This window comes from Jaculus jaculus, chromosome 14 (assembly GCF_020740685.1).
Source record: "Jaculus jaculus isolate mJacJac1 chromosome 14, mJacJac1.mat.Y.cur, whole genome shotgun sequence".
In the NCBI taxonomy this organism is placed as follows: Eukaryota; Metazoa; Chordata; class Mammalia; order Rodentia; family Dipodidae; genus Jaculus; species Jaculus jaculus.
The window spans coordinates 56,067,478-56,085,517 of NC_059115.1; the positions used below are offsets into that span (position 1 = coordinate 56,067,478).

The following is an 18,040-nucleotide window of genomic DNA, read 5'->3' on the forward strand; positions in this document are numbered from 1 at the left end:
GCGGCCTGGACTTCTGATGAAACCCAGGACTCGTTCTGGAAGCTCCAAGCTGATAGATAAAGGAAGGTCTGGCCTACTTGCTGCTTATGCCAGACAGCTACACCCAGATGTAAACAAACTCCGGCCAACTGCCGCAAACCCACTGCGTGTCGGCTCTGGCCCACTCGGTGCCAAGCGCTCACCTCAAAAGCCAGGTAAGGTTTTGGTTCAGTCCAGAAATTTCCTAGCTACAACTAGGCAAACTGGTCTCATTCGTTCACTCCATGTGATTTTGTTTTTGTTTTTGTTGTTTTTTTTTTAATTTTATTTATTTATTTATTTGAGAGCGACAGACACAGAGAGAAAGACAGATAGAGGGAGAGAGAGAGAATGGACGCACCAGGACCTCCAGCCCCTGCAAACGAACTCCAGACACGTGCGCCCCCTTGTGCATCTGGCTAACGTGGGTCCTGGGGAACCGAGCCTCAAACCGGGGTCCTTAGGCTTCACAGGCAAGCGCTTAACCGCTAAGCCATCTCTCCAGCCCTGTTTTTGTTTTTTCCTAAACCTTTTCTCTCTCCAATTATTCCCTGTGCCAATACGATGTCACATGTCATCCCATGATGATGGCTCTCCGAGTCTCACCTTCAGTTCAGACCTCTCACCTAAATGATGAGGCGCTCCCCAATATCCCAACTGAACTGCTCAGCCATTGTGTCCCCCAGCCCATGCCCACGAGTGCGGGTCCAAACCAGGATGCTTCATCTCTCCTCCTGTATGCACGCGCTTCCCCAGAAAGCAGCAACAATAGCTTTCCATGGAGTCACTCTCTGCTGTTCCCTTTCTGTCACAGCCGAAGACAGAGGCTCCCCGCCATTGGTCATCGTCTCCTGGGCAGGTCTCCACCATCTTCTGTCTCGTTATTGCAATAGTCTCCTCACTGGTCTCTTTGCTTCTGCCCTTGGCCCTCCCCAGCCTATTCCCTACAACACAAACAAAGCAAGCAATCTTTTTGTTTGGTGAGAGAAGGGAAATAGAACCTGGGTCCTTAAGCTTCACAGGCAAACACCTTAACCGCTAAGCCATCTCTCCAGCCACCCCCCCCCATGACACATTTTCATCACAAGTGCACAATGTATTTTGATCATCACCCCTCCAATTACCTTCTTTCCCCCTTTCCCTTGCTCCCCTTTCATTGAATCCCTTGCCAGTGATTTTCTCTTCTACTTTGATGTCTTTTTTAAATATAGTTTATCTTTATTTATTTATTTGAGAGACAGAGATTGAGAGGGGGCAAACAGAGAGAAAATAGCCACACCAGGGCCTCTAGCCACTGCAAACAAACTCCAGACCCATGCACCACCTTGTGCATCTGACTTTATGTGGGTCCTGGGGAATTGAAACTGGGTCCTTTGGCTTTGCAGGCAAGCCCCTTAACTGCTAAGTCATCTCTCCAGCCCTTGATGTCTTTTTTCTTTGGGGCGCATTCATCTGGAGCTCGTTTGCAGTGGCCAGAGGCCCTGGCACGCCCATTCTCTCTCTCTCTGTCTCTTACTCTGTCTCTGTCTGTCGCTTTCAAATGAATAAATAAAAATAATAACAAAAATAAAAAAATAAATTTCTTTTGAAAGGGCAAACTCTTGGGCCCATTGGGTCCTAGGGTTGAAGTTCCAAACCCAACAAGAGGATCTCCAGGGGAGGAGGTCAGAGACTGGGGTTCCACATGCTGATCCCCAGTGAAGCTAGAAAGCCTAACTCTCTGAGACAAGTTAGAGACTTGGGCCATGTAGACCACAGCAGGAAGTCAGTGAACAGCCAGCAGTCCAGGTCTCCGAGGTCACAGCACTCTTTTCACAAAGGAGATCACACCGTGGCACACCTCTCGACAGTTCTCCAGTGGCTTCCTCGCTCATACTCAGTAAGAGCCCAACTGACCAGATCTACGGGGCTTCACGTGATCTGCCCTCACCCAACCTCTTGGAAGCCCTGCCCGTGGCTCTTCTCTTTGCTGTCCCATGCCACTGGTCATTTGCACCTGCTCCCCCAATGGACACTGCTTTTTATGTGGGAGCCTGCTTCCTTACTTGAAGGTCTCTGTTCAAATGTTGCTATATCAAAAAGCCCTCATATTAGTAGCTATTATATATACATGTACAATGGCAACTCGCTAAGCTCTGCTTTACCTTCTCTTAGATGTGGTATTTGCTGACTACATTGCCCATTTCTTTCTACCAAAGTGTAAGTCCCATGAGAATAGTGCCTTGAATGCTCTGTTCATGGTATCCCCAGGGCCTAGAAACAGCTCAGCCGCGTAATACAGTGATTAATAGTCATGTACGGAAGAAATTATTTCTCCTACAGAAAAGAAACTTTGGGAGCAAGGCAAATGGCTCAGAGGTTAAAGGCACTTGCTGACAAAGCCTACCAGCCCGAATTCAATCCCCCAGCACCCCCACACACACACTATGAAGCTGGACCCTAGTGAATGCACGTATTCACACACACACACACACACACACGGGGGGGGGGCAGGGAGAGAAATAATGTTTAAAATATTTTATTTAGTTAGTTGAGAGAGAGAAAGAGAAAGGCAAATATATAAAGAGAATGGATCCATCTGCAAACTCCAGACACATGTGCCACTTTGTGCACCAGGATTTACGTGGGTACTAGGGAATTGAACCTGGGTCCTTTAGCTTTGCAGGCAAGTGCCTGAACTGCTAAGCCATCTCCCCAGCCCTGAGAAATAATTTTTTAAAAAAGAAAGTAAGGAAAGAGGGAAAAGGTAAGAAAAGGGAAGGGAAGGAAAAGGAAGAAGAAAGAAAGGAAGGGAAGAAGAAAGGAAGGAAGGAAGGAAGGGAGGGAGGGAGAGGAGAGGAGAGGAGAGGAGAGGAGAGGAGAGGAGAGGAGAGGAGAGGAGAGGAGAGGAGAGGAGAGGAGAGGAGAGGAGAGGAGAGGAGAGGAGAGGAGAGGAGAGGAGAGGAGAGGAGAGGAGAGGAGAGGAGAGGAGAGGAGAGGAGAGGAGGGAAGAGAAGAGAAGAGAAGAGAAGAGAAGAGAAGAGAAGAGAAGAGAAGAGAAGAGAAGAGAAGAGAAGAGAAGAGAAGAGAAGAGAAGAGAAGAGAAGAGAAAAGGTTAGAGAGATCTTAGCAGTTCAGGCACTTTCCTGCTAGGCCAAAGGACCCATGTTTGACTCTTCAGATCCCATGTAAGTCAGATGCACAAAGATGAGGCAAACACAAGGTCGCACATGCCCACTGGGTGGCATAAGTATCTGGAGTTCAATTGCCATGGCTGAGGCCCTAGTGAGGCAATTCTCTCTGTCTCAATCTCTCTCTTGCTCACTCTAAAGAATAAAATAAAACAACTAAAAGAAGCTTGTATCTGGAACAACTAGGAACAGTCTCTTCTTCGGGGCTACACTGCTTTCTCAGCTTTCTTGCTATGCTCCAGTTAGTGATAGCAGTGGCACTTTTTTCACACATTAATTCACTGATTGATTGATTCACTCATTCTGTTTGCATATTTACTGTGTATTAATTGCCAAGCATTGTGTGACCCAAGTCAGTCCCCTCAGCCCCTATGATAGTAGAAACATCTTCAAAACACAATCATAATGGTCTATTCCCTGGAAAGTTCCCTTAGAAGTCACTGCACAGCCAAAAGGCTTTCCTTCCTGGGCCTTTCATCCCCTACCTCTGTGTTTTGCCCAGCGTTATCTGTCGCACTCAGAACTGGTCGCTTGGCTCCTCCTGGTTTGGACTGGACTACGGAATCCACAGAACAACACAGATGTTGTGGTTTCTGTGTCCCCGGTATCCACACATGGCCCAACAACATTACTATTAAATCCCTCTACTTAAAATACCCAGAGCTTGGGCTGGAGAGATGGCGTAGTGGTTAAGCATTTGCCTCTGAAGCCTAAGGACCCCGGTTCGAGGCTCGATTCCCCAGGACCCACGTTAGCCAGATGCAAAGGGGTGCGCGTGCATGTGGAATTCGTTTGCAGTGGCTGGAAGCCCTGGCACGCCCATTCTCTCTCTTTCTATCTGCCTTTTTCTCTCTCTGTCACTCTCAAATAAATAAATAAAAATAAACCAAAAAAAATTTTTTTTTAAATATCCAGAGCTTGTCATGACGGCACAAGCCTGGAATCCAGCACTCAGGAGGCTGAGGCAGGGGGATCTTGAGTTTAAGGCCAGTCTGGGCTACACGGTGAGATACTGTCTCATAAATACCGAAATGAAATGAAATATCAGATAGATACCCCCTTTCTAAAGAAATAATGAGACAAGCAGGCAGATATACAAAGTAAATGTACTAAGGGAAAGATGGGAAAAAGCACTGAAAGGGAGCAAGTAAAAACAAAATATGAGATAGTAGAAAGGTCAGTATACAGGGCATACCTGTTCCATATTCAGCAATATTAATACCACTGTCGTTATAACTAACACAGACTAATATATAAGTTATATAGGCCAGGTGTGGTGGCGCACACCTTTAATCCCAGTACTTGGGGGGCAGAGATAGGAGGATTGTGTGAGTTTGAGGCCACCCTGAAACTACATAGTGAATTCCGGGTCAGCCTGGGCTAGAGCTAGATGCTAGACCCTACCTCAAAAACAACAAAAAATATATACAAGTGTGTGTGTGTATATATGTGTGTGTGTGTGTGTGTGTGTGTGTGTATACACATACATATAGATATTTATTAGGAAATAGGAACTTATTATTTATACATACATTCATTTATTTGCTCTTCAAGCAATTCTTGGAATCTGTACTCTTAATGGTTTCCATTGTATACATAAGCAAAGTGATGTGTCATTCACACAACCAATATCTGCCAGCTGTACCCAGGCACCTTGCTAGCCCATTACACTCACTTTATTTAATAATTGGGGTTATTGTGTGTCCTGTTTTGGAACAAGGACAATGGTATTTGAACAATGTCTGGTATTTTCCCATTAAGAAGTCTCACTAATGTTTTACAGTATGCCATATCCCTAGGTATGTCTGCCTACTTCCTGGCCCTGTTTGTGTAATTTCTCCTAGTGACTTGTTGCCATGACATGATCATATGAGCCTCACTGAGAAAGCATGCATAAAATATAATTCATATAATTTCATTATGTTTAAAAGCACAACATTCAAAATACTCAAGGGGAAAAAAAAAGATTTGGAAAGGAAAAAAAAACAAGATGCCATCTCTACATGCTAAAATATATCTGGTTTTGACTTTTAACTTTTTACTAATGTATAATTTTAGATTCTGGAGAATAACATCTTTATATCTAAAATGAGAGGGAAGAAAGTCCCATTTTCACAATGTATTTCTTATGTAAAAGAACAGCTGTGTAATTTCATACAAAACAGTAGCTTATCAGTTAGCTGCCTATATCAGATAATGTAGGCAAACATGTATTATCTGGAAATGCTTTCTTCAAGAGTATGCAGGGCTAGTTTTAACCATCGCCCTCCTATATTCTCTACAACCACATGAGGTATCAGCGCATCCATTTGTAGGTGGGCTGGAGGTGAAGCTCATTAGCAGCATACTTATCTAGCATGCAGAAAGCACTGGGTGTCGTCCCCAGAACTAGCCAGGATATTATGTGATTAAACTGGGACAAAAACTCAGTGCTGACTGGCACCCAACCCCATCCTTTTTTATTGTCTCCCTACCTAAAAGGACCTTTGCCAAGTTCTAAAATGGAGCAATAGCCCTTTTCACCAATAAGTTCAGTGTGATTTCCCAAGAAAGTAATACCTACCACCTAGACTCCCAATAAAAATGCCCATTTCCAGCTCACTTCCTTGTCATTCCTCCTTCAACGTTCTCTAAGGATATTAGTCCTGGCATGGAAAAATCCTTTAGCCTCACACTTCTGAGTTGGGCCTGTGGTTATAGAGAGAATTCATCCACTTCCAAAATGATCCTCAACCCAGGAATTTCCCGCGGGTCACGTGGAAGCTCAGTTTCCTAGAGACTACAGTCTGCACCAAGAGATGTCTGGAAGAGACCAGGCAACCTCTGTCTACCACGTAAGAGTCTCTAATGATGATGCCCCCCCCCTATGCCCACCACCCCTGGGACCCTATAAAAAGAAAGGCAAGCCCTCGGGCATGGAGGAGTGGGGATCTTCTAACGAGTCCTGTTACCAAAAGTGACAGCTAGGGACAGAAGCTAGTAGACTCCAGAGGTGAAGGCCTCCAGCCTCCACTGGAGCAGAGGTTGAAATCTCCTTCCCATCCATATCAGATACAATCTAGTTCTGTTATCTCAGATTCCTAGTAAGTCCTTATTCTATTGTTTTAAAAGGCCAGTGGTCAAAATGATTCTCCTGTTTTGAAAGCCAGTGGTCCAAATGATTCTTCATGATACACATGGGGCACTGAGGGAAGTGGAAGTCAAGGAGAGAAAATAGTTTTCTGAAGGCAACAAGTTCCCCCAGATTTCACCCAGTCCTCATTCCTAATTAGAGTATCACAAGGTGGCCTTTCAGAGTGCATACATTCATGTTTGAGAAAGGACTCTCAAGTAGGCAAACCACTTGTTTCTACCCTTGCTTCCCCAAGCAAGCAAGCAAGTAGGTAAGGAGACTCTGGTGGGACTAGATTCGACCAACAATTTCCTTCTTATGCAACTCTCTAAGACCTAAAGCAAGAGGAAACTTTGAAAAGCTGGGGTGGGGGACTAAACTAATGCATGATCCAAACCCCAGGGCAGAACTGAAAGTCTGAGACTATAAAATGGTAGGACTTTCTCAAAGCCACTTCAAGTAAATAAACAAGCTAATGGAGATGGTCCCGTCCGTCATCATCACAGGAACTCAGTGAGGAATTCAAATATTGTGTAATTCATGGAAAGACGCTGGCACACAAAAATGAGTTTGCTCATTTCCAAAGTCATAAGAAGCTTCCATTCCCCAGTGTTCGTCTCTAGAGCCACATAGGTTTTGATGTTTTTCCTCATCCTTGGTATCACCAAATTCATCAAGTTCTGACCTACACTAGGAACTGCTAGGAAAACAGAGACTACTCTTGGAAATGTGAATTCTTTCACTCATTTCATATGTGTTTTCAACAAGAACATTTTGAATGAGGGAATGAATGATGGGTCCCAATTACAGTCTAGCCATCCCCCAAATTGTTGCGGTTTTCTTCAGGTTGAGAAACTCTTCTGAATCCTATTCCTTTATCATGAGCAACTCAGGGGCAACTCTGGACAGGTAAGCACGAAAGAAAGCTGGATGTGGGATGTGTTAGTGTCCGTCACCTGGGTTTTCCACTGGCAGAGATGATGGAGAATTTTTTTTAAAAAGACATGTGCTTTCCCTGCTGTGGGAAGAAGTGAAATAAGATGGACTACTCTGAGTATCGAGGCTCCACAACAGTACATCCTGCACTATGAGAACAACCAGAGTATGGACTTGAAGGTGAGGCAGCAGTGCCAGGCTCCTCTCCGAGCTGTTTCCAGTTGCCTCAGTGTGGGCACAGGATCCCCAGGCTCCCAAAGTGGCTGAGTGGAGCATACAGAGCCAACCATCACGTCTACCACAGAGCAAAGAAAGAAACCCTGAAGCAGATGTTTGCGGAGGGAGCTTCTAGACCAGCAGCCACAGCCAGAGATCCTAGGGTTCTGTCATGTGAGAGCCAAGGGGACACCAAGTCGGGGTAAGGCTCAAAGGCAAATCACTAAGCCCTCTCTGACACCAGAGAGAGGACCCCAGCTGAAGACCTTGGCCATGCATACTAGGATGCCTAGGATCAAAGCAGTGATGCTTCTGCGAAGAGCCTAGGTCAATCCATCCACAGAGAAGGCCAGCAGGACCCACAAGGCAATGCATGGATTCAAGGACCAGCGCCTCCCACCACCCACCACCTCCACCCTCATTCTAGAAAGGAAGAGGGCTGAGCATGAGGGGTTGGGAGGAGAAATCTGAAGTACTGAATTATCAAAGAAAATTATTTTTTACATTATTGTATCAGACAGATCAAGTTTTTCTATATGAGTTTAAAATATACTTTTCCCCCTTTCTCTGTACCACTGCCTACAGGGCAGAATTTCACACAGATTAACATTTATTATAGAAAAAAAATGGAGTCAGTCAACCAATGTTTGCTGCCTGCTTTCTGTGATCTTGGCACTGGAGATGTGGAAAATGTGTCAGGAACTGGGATCTGAGGGTGGAGATGTCAAATGCTAGTTGTGATATAGGGTGAGAGAGGCTTTAGCAAGAGAGGTGAAAGATACACCAGACAGGGGCTGGAGAGATCACTTAGCTGTTAACACGCGCTTGTCTGTGAAGCCAAAGGACCCAGGTTCAATTCCCCAGGGCCCACATAAGCCAGATGCACAAGGTGGTGCACGTGTCTGGAGTTTGTTTGCAGTGGCTGAAGGCCCTGGCACACCTATTCTCTCTCTCTCTCATAAAATAAAATAAAATAAAATAAATAAAATAAAATAAAAAGTTTAAAATAGTAAAATATTTTTTAAAAATACGCCAGCAGAGTAGCTGAGCATTCAGAGAAGGCCTTTTAGAAAAAGGCCACACAGGCTGGAGAGATGACTTAGCAGTTAAGGTGCTTGCCTGCAAAGCCGATGGATCCATGGTCAACTCCCCAGATCCCATGTCAGCCACACACACAAGGTGACACACGTGCAAAGTTATGCATCCATCTGGAGTTTGACTGGAGGACTTAGCATGCCAATTCTCTGACCCCCCCCTTAAAAAAAATGAAAAAGGCCATAAACAGCATCTTGAAGGACAAGATGGAAGGTTCTAGTTGGGAGTGGAAGACATATTCCACTGAATTTGCAAAAACAAAGATAAAAGGGGAGAGAGGAGACTCCAAGAAGGTAACTCACAGGACTGAGGGAATTTATTCTCCAAGGCTTGAGAAGCAGAAAGCTGGGCAGATGCAGGGGCCTTGGTGACTACAGCAAAGGCCTGGAGTGTCACAGGCCCCCTAGCACCCAGCCAGTTCTCTATGCATCTCCTCTGACTACAGACTGGTTTCTTGCAACTTCACCTCCAACCTTCCAAGAAAAAAAAGACATCTCATCTCCCTCTAAACTCTAGTTTGAAAAAAAAAAAAAATTCCACAGGAAGGATTCTGATTGGCTGTGTTTAAGTCAAGTTCTTATGTGGGGGCCAATCACTGTGTGGTCAGGCATGAGAAATGCTGTGATTGGTCACACCTCGATGACATCCCATCCACTGCACCTAGGGAGGCTCCCTCACTTGTGGTAGCATCCTTTGGACCCAGGGCCAGAGCGGTGGGAAATCTATCCCTGAAACTATTTGAGAACTGTTGAGAGAACAGGATTCCAGCCAGACAAAACTCACTGTCCAGGCCACTCCCACTACATTCCCATTTCCCCAAAAATCTACAAGCCACACACCAGGCTACTTTTCCATGCCTCTGGCATTCTCTACGTAAGTCTGGCTCTGCCCGTTTGCATAGGGACCACCCTACCTGCTAAAACCCCACGGGTTTCCACACACTGTTAAAACAGCATCTCTTCCATAATGCCTTCTGTCGTAACTACCTATAGGTTTCCACTTTTTAGTTTTGAGCGCTGAAGACCTAGCCCAGAGTCTTGCATGCGCTAAGCAAGCACTCTTACCACTGAGCCACACGCCCACCTATGATGCCTTCCTTCTCTTCACCTTGAAATTTGATAGCAATTTATACTGTTCCATAGGATATGATTCCTTTCTACTGTACTTAATTAATGCATCTTATTGTGTAATTAAGCAAGCATTAGTCCTTCCTCAAAACTAAGAGTGGTGGGAAGAACACCCCTAAAAATGGAGATAGTAGATTATAATGCTGCCTCCTGTCCCCCTCACAGGGTTTAGTGAATAAAGATAGCTTGCCCAATAATTTAAGCCAGCCAGAAGTAAAGGGAAAAAAAAATCACTTTCAAAAATTGGCTAAGAGCCGGGCATGGTGGCACACGCCTTTAATCACATCACTTGGGAGGCAGAGGTAGAAGAATTGCTGTGAGTTCAAGGCCACCCTGAGAATACATAGTGACGTCCAGGTCATCCTGGACTAGAGTGAAATCCTACCTCGAAAAAAGAAAAAGAAAAACAAAGAGGAGGAGGAGGAGGGGAAGAAGAAGAAATGGCTAAGTGTGCATTTACTAAGGGGGTCTGTGATGTGGCTGGCTAGTGTGGCAAAGGGCTTACATTGGGTACCCTCTCCTCTGAGACACCACACCGAGAAGGCTGTAAGCAGAGTCTGCCACTGAGCTGCTCTGTGTGAAGTTAAGCACCGCCTTCACTGAGAGAGAGCACAGAACCATAGCAGGTCATGTCTCCCTCGAGACACTGTCTCTCCTCCTTAATAAGGGCTGCAGTGGTGATTTATTCCATCTATGGTATTCAGGCGTCCTTTGGTGAACTTGTAAACACACGCTCACCTTGGGTGAATTTCTAGAGTAAACACACACGCACACCTCTGGTGAACTTCTAGAGTAAACACACACACACACATCTTTGGTGAACTTCTAGAGTAAACACACACACACACACACACATCTTTGGTGAACTTCTAGAGTAAACACACACACACACACACACACATCTTTGGTGAACTTCTAGAGTAAACACACACACACACACACATCTTTGGTGAACTTCTAGAGTAAACACACACACACACATCTTTGGTGAACTTCTAGAGTAAACACACACACACACACACACACACACACACACACACACACACGGCTGTGTACATGTCTATTCTCGAAGAGAAAAGGAACGTAAGCTCAAGAATTCAAAGTAAGGCCAGGGAGGTAGCTCAGCAGTTAAAGGCACTGGATTGCAAAGCCTTACAGCCCAAGTTTGATTCCCCGGAACCCAATACCCAGTACACATGTAAACTCAATCTCTTTCTCTTTCTCTCTCTCTCTCACAAATATTTTTTAAATTAAAATTTCTGAAATGTCATCATTCTTCTAAGTACTTACTGTGTTATATTTTTTTTTTCAGGATATCTGCCATCCAAACAATCAAAAATCAAAACGAGCCAGGTATGGTGACGCATGCTTTTAAGTCTCAGTACTTGGGGGCCTGAAGCAGAAGGATCATTTGAACCCAGGAGTTCAAGACCAGCCTGGGCAACACCATGAGATCCCAGCACAAGAAAGAAAAGCAAACCAGTGTCCTCATCAACCTCATCTTCATTCTCTGTGCACTGCATGGGATGTCTCTGACCGTATCTATGTCCCGGTGCATGGGATATCTCTGACCGTATCTATGTCCCGGTGCATGGGATATCTCTGACCGTATCTATGTCCAAGTGCATGGGATGTCTCTGACCGTATCTACGTCCCGGTGCATGGGATGTCTCTGACCGTATCCATGTCAGTCCAGGGGAAGACTGAACCTGCCAGCATTCTCATAGCTGTCTATTCTCACTTCATCCTGTTTTCAGGCATCTGCCCATCCGGGTCCAACCCCAAAGCAGGGACGTGTTTAAGGACCATGTGTGGACAGGACCAGGGATGTGTGTAAGGACTATGTGTGAAGAGGAGCATAGAGGGCTCCCCTCCTGTAAAATATAACAACAGGGGCTGGAGAATGTCTCCGCAAAGCCTCAGGACCCATGCTCGATTGCCCAGTACCCACATAGAGCCAGATGCACAGAGTGGCGCATGCATCTGGAGTTTGTCTGCAATGGATAGAAGCCTTGGCACATCCATTCATTTTTCCTCTCCCTCTCTCTCTGTCTCTTCTCTCTCTTCCCTTCCCTTCTCTACTCTTCCCTCTTTTCTCTCTCTCTCTCTCTATTTCTCTTTCTCCCTATCTCTCTCTCTCTCTCTGCTTACAAATAAATAAATAAACTATGACAACATATGTGGGAAATACTTTATTCATAAGTCCTTCTTTCATTCACTACCCTTCCTTATTCTGAAGCAGTTCCCAGTCTCTGTTTTCCTAGAAAAGCCTTGGGAATAACATTCAAACATTCTATTTCCTATAGCTATGACAAAATGCCTGAGGCTAGTTGGCTTTGAAATTTTAAAAATATATGTATTCATCTCACTATCCTAGAACAGCCTAGCACTGACTCTGCTAATGGCTCCCCGGCTTGTACACTATGGCAATGACATCGTGGCAGGAAGGTGCAAGGCTGAGTCTCACATAAGACGGGAAGCCAGACAGTAGGCAAGGGCCATGCTTGGTCCTTTATAACAGCATTCTCTTCTGTACTCATTAGGGTCCCACAAAAACTACTTCAAAGACACTGCTTCCGATGTCCTAATGACTCCACAAAAGCCCTATTTCTTCAAGGCCCTGTATCACCTCAACAGTTGTACCACAGGGGAACCAAGCTGCCGACATATGAACCTCAGGTAACACACACCGTCTCTGTCACAGCCCTCTGAGCCTCAGCCTCCTCATCTGGAAACCAGAGATAACATCTGTATCACAGAGTTTGTTCAGAACCAGATCTGCTCTATGTCAAGTGTCTACTAGAGTTCAGAAAAGGCAATTATTGTGATTAATAAAGGATCACATAATTTTAGTTCTCTTTCTAAATTTTTGTGTTTTTTTTCTTTATTTGAGAGCGACAAAGAAAGGTGAGAAAGAGAGAGAGAAAGAGAATGGGTGCACCAGGACCTCCAGCCACTGCAAATGAACTCCAGACACGTGCGCCCCCTTGTGCATCTGGCTAACGTGGTTCCTGGGGAATCGAGCCTTGAACCGGGGTCCTTAGGCTTCACAGGCCAGTGCTTAACTGCTAAGCCATCTCTCCAGCCACAATTTTAGTTCTTTTGAAAACTTGAATGCCATTAAGCTTTCCAGGCTTTTTAAGCTAATTCTCATTGCCTCCTTTGGTGACTGTCAACTGGTTTTTCACTAACAAAAAGCAAGATACATCTCTTTGCACTTTACCTCACTGGAGAGGGACACAGCATGACCCAGGGTAAGAGAAAATGGGAAAAGTTGCATAAGTGAATGAGGAAAGGTTTGCAAAGACCATTTCAACATTTTCTGGAGCCTGATGACTTACACTAAGGTGTGTATTTTAAAGATAATTATGAAGCTGGGCGTGGTGGCGCACGCCTTTAATCCCAGCACTCGGGAGGCAGAGGTAGGAGGATCACCGTGAGTTCAAGGCCACCCTGAGACTACATAGTTAATTCCAGGTCAGCCTGGACCAGAGTGAGACCCTACCTCGAAAAATTAAAAAAATAAATAAAGATAATTATGGAAGCCTTAGGTGAGGTCTGATCTCCATGTTTTTTGATTAATCTTTGATTAACAAACATTAAATCTCTTGGTTGAATCTCCTACTGAAACCAACAAAACAAAAATCCAGGCATTCCTGGAGCCCTTGAAGCAGAACAGTCGTGGATTCTGGCCCCCTCCAATTATTAACCACTGGGCTCCCAGAACACCATGTCCTGTGTTGCCCATAAGGAAACACAGAGAAGCTTCTGAGAACCCGCAGGTCTCATACTGGGCAGCTAGGTTTTAACTGCTTCCATTTCACGCCCCTCAAGACACCAAACATTTCCAAAGGAAGTGGCATGGTTTCCTCCTTCTCTCTGAAGGAAAAAGGACAAGCAAGTAATAGCTATGCTTTTGAGCTGAAATATGGCATGGTGGGCTGCTCATGACCACAGAACCCTTTCTCACAATTCCTTATCACTCTCTAAATAAGGCAAGAATGTGGATGCATCTAAGGATCTGCCAAAGAACTATGAAACCAAGGACAGGATGGGGCCTCAGGACAAAGGGAGTACTAAGAGAAAGGTCAGGACAGGGAAAAGAGACTCGCAGAACATATTTCTGACCACATACAAGGGGGGTGTATTAACAAACCAGAAAGCCTCAGAACCTCTAATCTTCCTTCAAGTTTTCCTAGCTCACTGGAACCTCCATGCTGATGCCGGTGGGAATTAGAAGGAAGGAAAGAATGAGGAAGCAATAGGGGCTGACTAAAATTTCTATTCCTGGGCTGGAGAGATGACTTAGCGATTAAGCACTTGCCTGAGAAGCCTAAGGACCCTGGTTCAAGGCTCAATCCCCCAGTACCCATGTAAGCCAGATGCACAAGGTGGCGCCTGCATCTGGAATTCATTTGCAGTGGTTGGAGGCCCTGGTGCGCCTATTCTCTCCCCTTCTCCCTCTCTCTCTTTCTCTCTCTGTCTGTCAACCTCAAATAAATAAATAACATTTTAAAAAACTTCCATACCGTTTTTTCAGAGAACACAGCTCTTCATAAACTGGCCAGTGGACTGAAAATTCATATCTCTTGGTGTGTGTGTGTGTGTGTGTGTGTGTGTGTGTGTGTGTGTTTCCCACACTAGATGGGGATGATGGACGATGTGCGTAGGTGCTAGGTGATGTAGGCTCCAGTCCGGATGCCACGCTATAAGCAGGGACAGGCTTTGTCATGGCCAGCACTTCACCCCATGTTCGGGACACAGGCTGGCACTGGGAGAATGTCTGTTGAAAGAACTAATAACTTCCTCACCTGACCTCTTGGGGCCCTGTTGTCTTCACCTGGTAAGAGGGGAGCTTGGGCCGGGGCATTCCCATGGACCCTTGGCTCTAAGAGCTTTATGGTCCAGCTGACATGACAGCAAGGTCACAAGCAGGTCACCGGTGCCATTTCATGAAGAAAGGAAGCGTGCTACGTGGCCCTCCAATTTGCCACCCTGCTACCAACTGCATTTTCACTTGTGTTTAGCTCACCGGTGGCAAAGAGTTAATCATTTTCCTACCCCAGGTACTTGCTTTCACTTGAACCAGGCTTAATTTATACATAGCTTTGCTATGACTTTCTTCTGTAGCTCTGACTGGCAGTGCTCCAAGTCTAGATTTAAAGGGAGAGTGATTCATATGTTCCCTACCTCCTCACTGGCCTCTCGAGGCTCTCCCTGGCCTTCTAGTCCTTAATCCCCACCCCGCCATGTTGTGAAGATGCCTGGATGGACCCCCAAAACACATCGGGATCCAGTGAGTCAGCTAGATAACATAAATACAAAAAAAACCTCACAGTTCCCTACCCTCAAGACACTTCCATGTACTATAATTAGTCATGTCTACCCAAACGAAGGACTCCATGCCTCAACTCTCCCAGAAGTTAAGTCTTTCAAAAAGTTACCATTGGATAACAATTGCAAGCTTATAGGAAATCTGAAAAGTCAGGATAGCACAAAGAACACCATATACCCTTTACCCAAATTTACCTATTGTTAACATTTTCCACTGGCATACAAGATTAATTTCACAAGCACATAACTGCGCTCTCTCATATTGCATGTGTTCCCAGAATCATTTAATGGGAACTTCCATATATCATGGTCCTCACATATAAAAACAGCGTGCCCTAGAAGTAGACAGTCTTTAACATTGACATTTTGTTTGGTTGGTTGGTTGATTTTTCAAGATAGGCTCTTGCTGTAGCCCAGGCTGACCTGGAATTCACAATGGAGTCTCAGGGTGGCCTCGAACTCATGGCAATCCTCCTACCTCTGCCTCCCAAGTGTTGGGAGTAAGGCGTGCACCACCATGCCTGGCAACACTGACAATTTTAAATATTCTCCTTACAACTATGAAATCAATAAAATGATATAAAACAGTTTCCAGGACACAAAATAAAGAAAAAGAAGTTTTTAACAGGATAACATGCCAGGCATGGGTGGTGCATGCCTTTAATCCTAGCACTCAAGAGGCAGAGATAGAAGGATGGCTGTGAGTTGGTGGCCAGCCTGGGGCTTTAAAGTAAATTCTGGGTCAGCCTGGGCTAGAGTGAGGCCTTATCTCAAAAAAACAGAGAGAGAGAGAGAGAATAATGAGAAATAATGTTAACTATTTTTAAACGCCTGTGTGCTGGGTGCATGAGTGGAGTATGTAGGTGATATATGCATTGCATGTGTGTGTATGTGTGTTTGTGTGTGTGTGTCCTAAGCACATGCCTGTAGAGGCCAAAGGAAGACACCATGTGTTCTTTTACTGCTCATCTACATTATTTCCTTAAGATGGGGTCTCTATCTATCTATCTATCTATGTGTGTGTGTGCGTGTGTATGTGTGTCTGAACACAGAGCTACTGTCCATCAGTGAACAATTCTCCAGTCTGTACCCTCCTACGCCCATGGACTGGCTTTTTACTTGGGAGTCAACGTTGGCAATCTCCAGCTGGAGGGGACTTCCTGCTTAAGCATCCAACCCTCTTAACCACTGAGCCATTTCCCCTGTACATTAAATATTATTCAAAGTCTGGAACAACAAGAGTCATGGAGCCCCCTGGGAGAGGTGTCCAGGCTGAGTCTCCCTAATCAACCCTTCTTACCCCTACGGTTGGCTTTGATGGCAGCCAAAGTGCAAGAGAGGAAGAAAACACCTTAATTGTATGTTAGAATGAAGGAAGAAGACCCTAGAAGCTAAGCAGGTGCGTGCACACTGCAGGAGCCACGGAAGTCGCCCTGCTGTATGGAACGAACAGACAAGCTCCCTGGGGACCGTGCCACGGAAGCCACGCTCCGTGGAACACCTCTTCGGCCTGCAAGCCTGGAAAAGGTCCCTGTTCCCCTTGAGTTAAAGGCACGGTTGCACAAGTAAGTCTCTACGTGATATGGAGATGGCACAGATTACTCACTTTCAGGCTTTTTTGAAACCTCAGAAGGCCACAACAGTCACTCTCCATACCCAGCCCAGGACTGGCAGGGTCTCTTCTCTTAACACTTCCGCTGAACCTGATGCCCACCTGCCCCTTGGCTTATGAGGTCCAGGCGGCAGCGAGGGCCCGGCAAGTTGGCAGGGAAGAAGCCACGCAAGTCTATGCCATCTAGTTGCCACGCATTTTGTTTCCTTGTCATTACTTTTCATGAGCGTAATAGATTGCCATCTTCTCCAGAGACATATAAGCTCTCTTGTTGAAATTGCTACTTTCAAATCCTTTCCTTAACAGTTTCTATGCAATCAATACACAGTACTTCTCAGGTACAAGATTTTCTTCAACAACACATTTGAAAACTACACAAACCAAAGAGAAAGTATCAAACATGAGTTGCTCTTTCTTTCAACCTCACAAAGGCTAGATATGTTTAAATCAACGTGTCTCTGTTTTCAAGGTAACTCTGACCAAATGAATCCAAAACATTTACCTGGCACTACTGTTCCCCACCCCCTTTTCTGAAAGCCTTGCCAGTGGGTAAGTGTAACACCAAGGCAGAGGCTAAAAGGAAGAGAACTTAAGGAGAAAGTTTCCCTCAGAAGTCCACATGTATAGTATTTCTACTGCAAGAGTTTTGGAAAGACAAGTAAAAACACGGACTTCATTCGCAAACAGGCAGGCAAAGAAAACAGGGAAAGGCAAGGTAGGAACATGAAGGTGGTGAGGCTCTGGGGAAACAAAAGCCACGGTGGGGGGGATCTACCTTGCTTGGGTGCCCTGCGCCGGATCTTCATTTTGGGAAAGGAAGGCCAGGAGTAGTTAAAAGGTGAGTCCGAGTCGGAATCCATTGCTTTGTTTTCGTGGAAGGATCAGATGAAAAGGCAAAGGAGACTGGAGAGGACCCGTGCCCAGGAGTCCAGGCGGGAGGGAGACGAGCCTCCCCGGTGATGTCAAAGGCAGGAATGGGGCTGGAAGAAATAGCTCTGAACACGGGAGGGAGAGGCAATAAACGCAGAGCTTCCTCCGGGCGCTCAGGCATGTAGCCCCACACGAGAAGGCTGTAAATATTAACGCCAAGCAGGGGAAGCAAAGAGGGGGAGAGAGAGAGCGGGGGATGGGGAAGGATGGGGGGGGCACCAATACATCGCTACAACCGTCCAGTTATTCAAAAGGTCACTGGGAGCAAATGAATCATTAACTCCCCCCCCCCTTCTCCCTGTGGCTAGAAATGGAAATGCAAAAAGGAAGGGAGCTGGGAAGGGAAAGTACTGCCTTGCGAGTCAAGAAAAGCCCAGCGAGCGCTCTCTTTGCTGGGAGCTACGGTATCATTTCTCAGAAAAGATAAAGGCTGAGGTTTATGCGGCTGGACAGCCAGGGAAGCTTGCTTGGTCCCACTGGCGCTGCTGGA

The 18,040-nt window shown here is 45.6% G+C and overlaps 1 protein-coding gene across 4 annotated transcripts in view; it reads right to left on the bottom strand.

Annotated features, from left to right (window-relative positions):
* Arhgef28 (Rho guanine nucleotide exchange factor 28) overlaps positions 1-18,040 on the bottom strand; it is a 361,317-nt gene that overhangs the window by 126,476 nt on the left and 216,801 nt on the right. The window contains exon 1 of one of the 4 annotated variants that reach the window (XM_004651536.2): positions 17,396-17,682. The exons of the other annotated variants lie outside the window; for them this stretch is intronic. Within the exon in view, the coding sequence (XP_004651593.2) occupies positions 17,396-17,480 (85 nt within the window). The 5' untranslated portion in view covers positions 17,481-17,682. Of the gene's footprint in view, positions 1-17,395; positions 17,683-18,040 lie in introns of those variants that run through there. 4 annotated transcript variants of the gene reach the window in all.